This window comes from Musca domestica, unplaced genomic scaffold (assembly GCF_030504385.1).
Source record: "Musca domestica strain aabys unplaced genomic scaffold, Musca_domestica.polishedcontigs.V.1.1 77, whole genome shotgun sequence".
NCBI lineage: Eukaryota > Metazoa > Arthropoda > Insecta > Diptera > Muscidae > Musca > Musca domestica.
This window is the reverse complement of record NW_026712400.1, coordinates 1,745,968-1,757,632: the sequence shown is the minus strand read 5'-3', so window position 1 is coordinate 1,757,632 and position 11,665 is coordinate 1,745,968. Positions and strand designations below refer to the sequence as shown.

Here is an 11,665-nt window from a genome sequence, read left to right as displayed (position 1 = left end):
ATTTTTGTAGGGAAGCCTTGTTATATTTTGAATTTTATAACAGAGACCGCTTTTATTATCCATAAAAACTCAAAAATCATAAATAAAAGGAGAATTTAATGAAGTAATTAATTTAAATCGTTCAATTTAGGTATTAGGCTTCGCATCATTGCAAGACATTAATATGCGATGCTACGATGTCAAGCTGCTTATGCATCCCCGCCTTTACTTAATTGTATTTCATTTGAAATTCCTCCATATTATAAGTTATCTAAAGCCTAATTGCATAAAATTTTTGTCCGCAAAAAACAAATTAAAATGAAAATTCATAATAAAAAATTGAATCAATTGAATTTGTTTGTTTTAATTTTAATAGTCATTATATTTGTTTGTTAAATAAAAAACTTATATCAAAAACATAAAATGGAGTTTTCTTTAATAAAAAAATGTGTGGAGCAAATTTCACTTAAATTAAATTTTAGATATTTTTGCCAACAATTTCAGTCTTAACTCATCTCAATCTAAACAGTAAATCCTTTTTAATTAATATGCTCCATTGTCAGGCATCTATTTAAAAAAATAACCTTGTTATTGTTTACAATATTATTAATTTGCATGTTCTTTCTTTTTGTTATTTACTTTTTACACATGGAAAAATTGGAAAATATAAAAAATGGTTTTGGATTGCCAATAAGTTTGGATTTTTTTTAATATATGTTACTGTATGTATATTTACCTTAAATATATTTACTTATAAGAAAGGATTTGCTTATGTTGCTCTTGTAGGTATCACAATATCCAAATATACAAACATACATCGAAATCTAAATAATATAGATAAAGACATACACTTTCATACATACACACCTATATACTTAGATATTTGTTTTAGATATATCAGACATTTAACAAATAGTTTGGTATTCTGAATACCCTACTCTACAAAGAGAAAGAGAGATAGATAGATACATAGATTGTGTACAGTATCAGTACACTTTTACATACACATACATATATTCTTATGTCCTGTATTAAATGTAATGAGGTTGGGTTCGAAAATATTCTTAAATTCTAGTTATATCAGAAATGTTCCCTGGTTTTATAATAAAGTCAATGGAACATTGCAAGGTGTGGAGGAAATCAGGTTTCTCCACCGTGATTTCCATACATTTACATATCATTTTTTTCTATTCAATTTATAATAATAAAGAGTGAGCTGCATGACGACGATGATTCTCATACGAGTGGTGATGATTATTAAGGTGTTCAGCATTTGCATTGGTGTGATGAAGATGATGGTTGTCCTGTGACTGATCATTGCTTAAGACATGTTGTACCAAACTTGTTGTTGTGCGTTGACAGCATTCATCGACATTGTCGACATTTTCAAAGTGTTCCTGGGGCTGCAATGGATTTTGATGTAGCTGATGATGATGCCGGTGGTGATGATGAGGATGATGATTATGGTGCCTTTGTCGATGATGCCGCTGAGAATATTGTTGCATGGAATTTGGGCTCATATGCTCTTGCTGATCATGGTGATGATGATGATTTTGTATCAGTTCACCATCGATATCATCATTATTGATATTTTCATCATTATCATCCAGATTTTGTATATGATGTTCTATTGTTGTTCCTTCAACATCCACATCCAAATCCTCCTCCTCTTCCATTTCCTCATCTCCATTGTCATTTTCATCATCCAAGATCACATGCTCGTTACTCATATCAAGATCATCATCCTCCTCGTCGTCATTCTCATGACGTGGACTATTTAAATTGCTATGACTGTGTTGTTGACTGTGAACCACAACAGCCACATTGCCATTTGGCGATACTCTCTGATAATGATAATTGCCGGGCATTGAATGTATTGTCTTCTCTATGGCACGTAGACGTTTCTCCAGCGATGTCGTGGCTAAAATATCAACCTGAAATGAAAGAAAAGTTAATAATTTGAAAGCTATACAGAGTATAAAATTTAAATAGATTTTCAGCCATTTTTTGGGGTATGATTTGGAGATTGTAATTAATATGTTTGAAGTATCATATACTATTCAAAAATAGAATTGTGAAATTACAGCTCTGTTTTTGAAGGACAAGTAGGGACAAAATCTTTTGATGTAGTTGGAGGATATTCGGAGATGTCTTCATAGATTTTTAACCATAATATTACGAATGTAACTAGAAGAGTTAAGTTAATGTATACAGGTTTAATAAAAACGGTAAAAAAGCTGTAAATTCGGCCGGGCCCAACTTTGAATACCCTCCACCAATTGGAAAGAGTTTGGCAATTTTCAAAACAATAAAATCCGTTTAAATCTTAAAAATACCGAACGTAGCCATATGTATACGATGTATAAGCCTTTACAATATTGAAATGCGAAATTAAAAAAAAAAAATTGGCGAATAATGTCGCTTATCATCATCAAAACACCGAATATAGGGAGGTACCATTATTTGGGCCTATACCAAAACGTGGACCTGCACACATAATTTTCTGTCATAGGCTGTAGTACCCATTACGAACTTCAAGTACCAAATTTGAAACAACTCCGGTGAATAATGTAACTACAATCATAAAAAACCGAATATCGTGAGGTACCCTTATATGGGACCCATACGAAGACGTGGACCTGCACAGACAATTTTCTGTCTTAGGCTGTGGTATTTATTACGAACTTCAAATTCCAAATTTGAAACCATTCCGTTAAAAAATATCGCTAAAATCATAAAAATAACGGATATTAGGAGGTACCGTTATATGGGGTCTATACGAAGACGTGGACCTGCATAGACAATCTCCTGTCATAGGCTGTAGTATCCATTACGAACTTCAAATACCAAATTTGAAACAATTCCGGTGAATAATGTCGCTAAAATCATCGAAGTACCGAATATCAAGAGGTACCGTTATATGGGGGCTATACCAATACGAGGACCTACATGGCCCATTTCCAATGCCAAAAGTCCTGCAGATATACGTTTGAGTAAAATTTTATCAACCTAATTCATTTCGTCGGACAACGGACATCGCTAAGTCAACATAGAATTTTTTTTTTGGGGGGTCTAAAATGTATATTTCGAGGTGTTACAAACGGAATGACGAACTTAATATACCGTTCATAGTATGGTGGAGGGTATACAAACTACAAAATAAGAGGTCATCTCCGATTTTGTGGAAATTTTAAATTAAGAAACGGGGGGAATGTAATCCTAACAACATTCAAATTGGACAGCCTCTCTCACCTCAAAATGACGAAAAATCAATAAAAAAAAAATCTTTCACATCGACCACTCACCTTCAGTTGTGGTCTCAAGGGCAACAATGCAATTACCCACCACGCCCAAGCCGGTCCATCTTCTCGACTCGACCAATCCTCCTCAACCACTGGCATTTCACCATAGCTCTGTAATATTTCATGCTTAAGATCTTGTCCCAGGCTCTCATACCATGCTATGGCTTTGTTCAGCACAATATTATGCATACTTTTTACATAGGACAAATGTTCATCGGGTATGGCCTCATCATGTATGTACTCGACTTTAGCTGTTTCATAGCCATCTTTTTCGTTGCGCGCCAAAATCTTAAATCGTTTACAACCCATTGTGCTGAGAATCGAACAGCCATCGCCCAGTAGCACACAATCTCGTATATCCAGCATGCAACCATAATCGTGATAACGGGCCTTACCACTATGCTGTTGGACAATGCCGAATTGTTTGTCACCCGATTCGACGGCTCGTCGTACCATCAGACGATAGCGTGGCTCATAGACGAACAATGGACAGGGGACCGATGGGAATGCTGTGGTACAAATGAATATTGGAACCGACGGTTCCATTATCATTTCTTGGCGAAAACGTTTTTGGTAGCTATCTGGAATGAAACGTTTCATGGCGGCCTCAAGAAATTTGGTTACCGGTCTTTTGGTCAATATCAAGGGCACAGGCGATGAGGCACCCTGTACCATATTTACACTTGGCTCTACCAACGGTGACATGCACAGCGGGCAAGATGAGGTATAATCCATGCAGCGATCCAGACACACCAAACAATAGGTGTGGCCACAGGGTGTCACCACCGGTTTCCAGAAAGTGCGGCAACACAAGACGCAATCAAAGTCACTGGCATCAATGAGAGAGGGTGCAACAGATATCAATTGTTTCATGGCATATTCTGGCGAGGATTCTATTTGTAAAAAAAATAATGACATTTTTATATATTCTATATGACTATGGGGGTTTACTTACTTTTCAGTCTCACAAACTCCTGTTGCAAACGCTCCAAAACATTGCGGAATTGTCCACTGCAACGTGCACTCTCCACATCCACAATCGGCAAAAGTTCTGTTTCCTTTGGTGTCCATTTCCGGCGAAAATGTTTTCGTGACGTCTGTCGCTTTAGCTCCATTTCATATTTACGCGCTATGCTAGCATAGGTATAACGTTTATCGGCACAGTTGAGAAAATCCCGACACGACAGGACATCATCTTCCGTCATTAGTATATCACATTCTTTGCCATAGTTGGCCGATAGGAAATCATCCTCTTCGCAGATTGCTGCCTGCAGCGTTTCCTCATCTTGTGCGTTGATATTTCTTCGTTTGATTCGATGCTCCCGGGCTGGAAAATCATAGCCGGGGCACTTGGAACGTAGCGAAGAGCTTACCATATCCAATTTAACGCATTTCGGCGTTTGAGAGAGAAGTTTTTGGAGTATCTGCAATGAAATGGAATAAAACATTGGGAATTAGATAGGCGTTTAAATCAGATTTTTGAAATGTTCACTAAGAATGAAAGCTAGTTCGAGTAGAGACTGAAGCTAGCTCGAATTTGAGCGGAAGTAATCCTGAAAATAAAAAAGTTGAGTATGCTCTTTTTTGTAAGCTGTTCGAATGAGAGCAAGTGAGCTGTGCTCATATTCGAGTGGGAGTAAAATGTACTCGAAATCGGGCAGATTTTACCCTTGCCGAGTACTCTTTTGTTTATTTCTTTTTTGTACCCAAAATCTTTCTCTTCTTGGCTTTTGCTCAGGATCCCACCCCACAACAGCATTGAAACCCAACTCCTAAACAAATTACTTTTTTACTCGATTGCTCTCTTGGAATAAACTCTCATTTTCTGTGGAACATTTTGACTCAAACTCTTATTTGTAAAACTAGAGTACTCTCTCTCTCTCGCTGTTTCTCTCATAAAAGAAAAGAGTTGGCTGAACTTCTTGTAAAATTCGTTCTGTTCGATTACAGCCTAGCGAGGATGTTTCTCTCACAAGTAAAGTTGTTTAAATTTGGAACCAGATGTTTACATTTTTTACTATGAGGCTATGAAGTATGCAGCTATTTTATGCAAGTCAGGAGAGTATGCTCTATTTTTGAATGCTGCTCGAAAGAGAACTAGTGCTCATTTTCAAGTGGGAGTAAATTTCGCTCGAAATTTACTTTTGGCGAGTATTCTTTTGTTTATTGTTGATGTTGTTTTTTTTTTTTCTTTTTTGTACACAAAGTCCACTGGCTCTTTATTGTGCTGTCTTTCTCTTATTGCCTTTTCTACACGATCTCACACCTCACATCCAAATCCAACATATAAATCAGTAAACAAAGTAATTTTTGTACTCTTCGAGCAAACTCTTACTCTATTTCGAACATTTTGACTCAAACTCACCCTAATAAATTAAAAATTCGTACTCTTCGAGTACTGCCGCTCGCGAGTAATGTCGAGCAAAATCTGAATTTTGGTGCCAGATTTTGAGTGAATTTCTTGTAAAATTCTTACTCTTCGAACACTGCTGTTTGCGAGGATATTTCTCTCGCGAGTAAAATCGAGCAAAATCTGACATTTGGTTTAAATTGGGTACCAGATTTGTGTATTCTTTAATATAGCGATGTCTTCTGTGAGTCAGGAAACATTTTTTTAATTAATTTTTTGTCTTTTCAGATCCCTAGACAAATCCGTTTCAGATAACATTTATTTGTATGCCCTGCACCCTAGAAGTAGCGTATATTAAATTTGTCATTCCGTTTGTAAAATCCTGAAATATTCCTCGAAGGCCCCATAGAGTATATAATACTGATCAAAATGAGTAATATCGGTCCACGTTTTCCTATAGGCCCCACAAAACCTCCCGATATTGTGATAATATAAGCCACGGAATTGTTTCAAACTTGGTATTTAGAGATTGGAATGAGCGTTAAAATCTGTGGCAAAAAATTGTGGATATAGGTTCACGTTTTCCCAATTTCCCGATATTCGTAGCTCCCGATGATCAATTTTGGTATTTGAAACTCGCAATGGATAAAAACCCAGCAAGAGGTGCGGTAACGATACCGCCAATATTCAATAGATTTTATTTCCTGTTTATATTCGAAATCGTTCGAATATGGACTCTTTTCTTACTCCTTTCGGATGTACTTTTTATATAAATACTACGTACATAAACAATTCTATTTATCTTCAATTCAAAACTTTTATCTTAATGTCGACTTACCTTCGTGAGATCATGCTGAAATAATTCAGTACTGCTGAGATTTGAAGATTTATCCAAATTAATGGCTAAACATATTTCATAAAGAGCTTCTTCGTAGCGACCCAAATCGCTCAAAGCCAAGGAACGTAAATAGTGAGCCTAATGGAGAAAAAAACGAGAAATAAATATTTATTTTTAAAGGATCAGTTGTATTCTCACCTTGGCAGATGTATAACGTGATTTCAAAGCATTATCCACATCGGCCAATGAGCTCTGGTAATGATTCATTTTTCGCAACACCTCGGCACGCAACAAAAGGCTCTTAAAATTCGAAGGCGCTGAAATGAAAACAAAAGAAGAACAAAACAAACGTGAGTTGGCATAAATCTTTGTCTAATTGCCTAAATGGCCAGAAATAATTCCAACAAATACAATATTATCTTAAAAATAAAAATTTTCAAATAAAAACTAATGGAAAACAAACACTAAAGAAAAGAATTATGGCTGGTTGTGTTTGTTTTTTAAGTCAAAATAAATGACAGGCAAATTATTTGTCAAACTACACCCGCCGCAAAAGAAACGATCACGCGCACACACACACGCCACACGGACCAGGCCGCTGTCAAAATCTTCACAATTGCAGGCAGCAGCAACGCAACATAATCACCCCAATGACTGACACCTTTAGACTATTAGAGTGTACGCCGCCATCGATCTTTTGCCACTTGAAGCCATCACATTCACATTTTGTGAAAAATTCGACTACTTAAATTTCCATTTATTTTTTCTTAGTTTTGGCATTTTTGCCCATGACAATGTATGACATAATCCATATGACTGTTTGGCTTCTATCGAGAAAATTGCCGGGAAATGAGAGTGTGGGGGGGGGGGGGTGTGTGTTTGTCCACATCACCTGTGTTAATGGTTATGACTAATTTTTCTTGTGGAGCTAATTATGTTGCGCTTTTTTTTGTATGGCAAGGAATTTAGAGAGAACAAATATTTGAGTTTTTCTTCTTCCTCTTTGCAATTGGAAGAGATGATTTTCAGAATGATTTTTGAATGATTGCCAAAGTTTGTATTCAACAAGTGTGAATGCTTTTGTTGTTAAGTGGAAATAATCATAGAGCAATATAAGAGTAAATGTCAACTGGAAATGACTGTATACCATCCCCTCTATGAGGAGACGGAAACAGAGCTTCACATGGATTTGTAGTTCCAAAAAAAAAAAATCTGTCATAAAAGTTATCCAAAAGTGATAATCAAATCATCGAAAGATGAACGTTGCATTAGTTTTGTCAATCTGCTCGCAATTCCTCAAAATATTCAATGGAGAGTGATAAAATTCAATTTAACCGTGCTTGTCATTTCAGCTCTCTGTCAGGGTAAAAGCAAGCCCTCAATTCTTTTTTCTATGAAAATGTGAAATGAAAACTTTTATAAAGGAATTAAATGCCAAGAAGAAAATTTTCTAAAGGAAATATTTATTTTTTTCTTGTTTTGAAATTTTTGGCTTATTAAGTCAAAGGTCATTTGTTGATGGATATTTGATCACTTTCTTTTTCGAGTTGAGCTTTTAATGACCTATGTCATTGAAAATAAGAATTTCCTAGGTTATTAAAAGCTCAATTCGAAAGAAAAAATATCTTCATTCCATATTTTCATAGAACAAGAATCTAAAGTCAAATATTTGGGATAGAAATTATTACAATAGCAATAATTAAAATGTTGAATTTTTTTCGGAAAACGATTTCCTTACAATATGTATCCCAAAAATAATGTCAACTATATACCCTCTGCATTACGAGTAAGCTAATTGATAAAAAAAAAATCTGATTAAGAGTGTTGTACACAAGGCTAACCCAAATCCGGTGCTAAGAATATTCTATAGAAGAAAAGAAGACCCTAATGCTCGTGAATCAACCCCACCTTCTTTAGCCTAGTGGAAAAATGTTAAACGATAGTCGAAGATAGGTCAGATCATCTGAAAGGTATTTTAAGCTCGTCATTCCGTTTGTAACTCACCGAAATAATAATTTTAGACCTAAAAAAATTTATATAAAAAAATTCTTAGACGATTTAGACTTGTCCGTCCGTCCGTCTGTTATTAATCACGCTAGAGTCAAAACGAATTGAAATGGAAAGCTAAAATTGCACAGATTAGTCCTGTGTCTGCAGGCAGATCAAGTTCGAAGATGAGCTATATCGGCCCACGATATCGTACCCCCAATATTCGGTATTTGGAAGATTGTAGTCAACATTTCGATGGAATTTTCTATATAGGTCCAGGATATCGTATAGCTCCCAAACAGCGTTACCGATATTTGGTATTTTGATGATTTTAACGAAATTTTTACCGGAATTGTTTCAAATTGCGTCTTTCTAGTTTGAAATGGGTACTGCAGCCTATGACCAAAAATTGCATATGCAGGTCCATGTCTTCGTATAGCCCCCATATACCTCCAATATTCGGTATTTTGATGATTTTAGAGAAGTTAGTGACCGGAATTGTTTAAAATTTCGTATTCACGGTTTGTAATGGATTCTAGCCAATTAAACTGCTTCGAATTGAGTCTGAAAAGGTATTAAATTGAATTTGTGTTTAATTTGTAACATAATTCCAAATTTTTTTAATGGAATGGAAATTCGAAATTCCAAATAATAAGTTTGCAAATCAAAAAAAAAAAAAAAAAAAAAAAAAAAAAACTAATTAAATAAGATTTCGTATTTTTTTTTTCGAACTAAAAATTGAAAAACTGAAATGGAAATTTGAAATGAAACGAATTTTAAATGGACTTCAAGGATTACAATTAAAATGTTTCGAATTACATCAGAAAAAGGTGTTCAATTTCACCCTCACTTGATTTTTGTCATGTTCTAATTTTGTCTATGGCGGGATTAATCTTATAACCCCCTGGTTGGTAGTCGGGCACATCATTTACTCTGCCACTGTTACAAACATTAACTGTCGTTTAATGGCTTGTTGCTTTTTTCCATGTTTGCAGACGAACCAGCGACCTTAGGTTTTATAGTTAGACACGTAAATTCTTTGCCGCCTTTACTAATTATTTAGTAAGGCATAATAGATTCACAATTTGGTATAGGTCCTATATAACGTTATCCCAAGTTTTGTTGCAATTTACATGATTCTGATAAAGTTGGAGCTTTAGGCCCTCAGAAAACAAAAATCAACGTACAGAAATGTTTCAATATATGTCTCAATAACCCCCATATTGAGGTGTCCTCTAACATTGGGTGTTTTAAGGTTTTCAACAATCATTTATTCTCTAGACCAGACACAGGGTATTATATCTTTATGTATTTGTTTGTACCATAAAGATGAAAGTTGGCTAGACCCATAGTTCCTTTTGATAATCTGCATAGACTCACATTCTGAGTCGAATTATGCAGATATCGGTTCAGATTTGTTGTACCTCCCATATATATCTTCATCCAATTTCACATTTATTGTGTCTAAAAATTCTAATATAAGACAAATTGGATGCACATTTTTTTTAGGTTCCTGGCTACAGTTTCCAGTGGCAGCATTTTGAAATCAAAATAATTGAAAAATACCCTTGCAAATGTTCTTGATTATAGAGATTTTGAAATAGCTCACGCTTATTTTTATAGTTTTTCCGTATGGCCCAATTCCAAATTTTTGGGAATTCCAAAATAATTTAATTTTTACATGGCAAAGTGTATAGAAAGTTTGGCCGGACTTAAACCCTTTTTTTACTCTCTAGGAAAAATTTTTAAATCCTGTCTTCAATTGTCTGATTTTATGATGGATCGCTGATTTTATGATGGTCGCTTACCCCGAAAGGAGCCTTCTTTGAATTTCTCAGACCTCCCAATATTAATATTTGTTTTCATCTTTAATTCCACCCACAATTCGCGTTAATCAACAAAACATTATGATCAATTAAAATAAGTTTCCCCAATCCGTTTATCCGAGTGTTCTCACATTATACAAACAAAATATCCCTCTGCCTTGCGTGACGTTCTTTAGCTCCTAGGGCCCATTTAATTGCATATGCATATTACCACCTTTGGTTTTCCTTGAATAATGTAGCGTTACAGAAAATAATGAAAATGATTATTGCAATTTTCCCTGAAACTATTCGATTTCATGGGAAAATCCCCCTTCAGTGGGTTAGGTAACATTTTCTCATTTCAATTAACAACCTCTATTATAGACTGTTAAATAAGACTAAACTAATTTGTGTAGTTTGTTTGTAAACACCAGCTGCACACACTGTTAACATTGGAAGAGCATCTTTATAAACAAAGAGTCATATTAAGAGTGAGCAACGAAAATATAAAGAGAATTTCATCTAATACACTAAAAGAGAACATTTTAAGGCATGTCTGTAATTTTACTCTTTGAATTTTTGTATACTCTTTTCTAAACACTTTTAACGTTACACAGCTCAAACTCTTTCTGTTAAATTATAAACAAATCATATTTAACATTTAATTGAGATTTGTTGTGTCGTCATCAGGAGGAACATCGTAATGGTTGTTGTCAGCTGTGTCATAATTCAGATGTTTGAAATTCCATTACGCAACTGGTTTTATTTTTTACCATATTTCTATAAATTACCCATACATAATTTCGACATTTTCTAAAAGTGCTATTCATTTAAAGGATAATCAATATGTATGTTGGAATAGAATGTGTATTTTGTAAAAAAAAAAAATAAAATTTAAATAAAAAAAAAAAAATAAATTGAAAAATTAAAAGAATCTCGCTCAAAATATGATTCTTCAATTTTTGATTCTTCGATATTTTGTATTTAATTTTTGGATTAAGTATTTTCAATGACCAAAAACTAAAAAAGACAAAATTAAAAATTTTGTGGGATTCCGACACCCCAAATTCATTTTTTTTTAATATTTAATTCAGACTGCATAAAACCGGCCGGTACAGTTATAACGGTTTATGTCAAAATATGAACTAATTTTGTTGAAAATTGGCCAGTGAAAAATATATATAATAGTGGACTTATATTGGAAATTATCGATTGATTTAGTTCTTATACTCTGAGATCTTGAAACGCCAAATTACAACAAATAATAACGAAATCCTCAAAATGCTATAAAATACTAAACAGTATAACTATTTTTGAATGATATCGCGAGGAAGCGATTCTTAATACTGGTGCATCTAAATACACACATTTCTTGATATTAGATCATAAGTGAACAGTCGTC

The 11,665-nt window shown here is 34.5% G+C and overlaps 1 protein-coding gene across 1 annotated transcript in view; it reads right to left on the bottom strand.

The window, feature by feature from the left end:
• Nucleotides 1-358: 358 nt before the first annotated feature.
• Nucleotides 359-11,665, bottom strand: part of LOC101896306 (uncharacterized) — a 113,059-nt gene continuing 101,752 nt past the window's right edge. The window contains exons 3-7 of the mRNA XM_059130577.1: nt 6,668-6,786; nt 6,470-6,607; nt 4,237-4,705; nt 3,285-4,174; nt 359-1,913 (exon numbers count right to left, since the gene is read on the bottom strand). Coding sequence (XP_058986560.1) covers nt 1,176-1,913; nt 3,285-4,174; nt 4,237-4,705; nt 6,470-6,607; nt 6,668-6,786 — 2,354 coding nt within the window. The 3' untranslated portion in view covers nt 359-1,175. The remainder of the gene's footprint in view (nt 1,914-3,284; nt 4,175-4,236; nt 4,706-6,469; nt 6,608-6,667; nt 6,787-11,665) is intronic.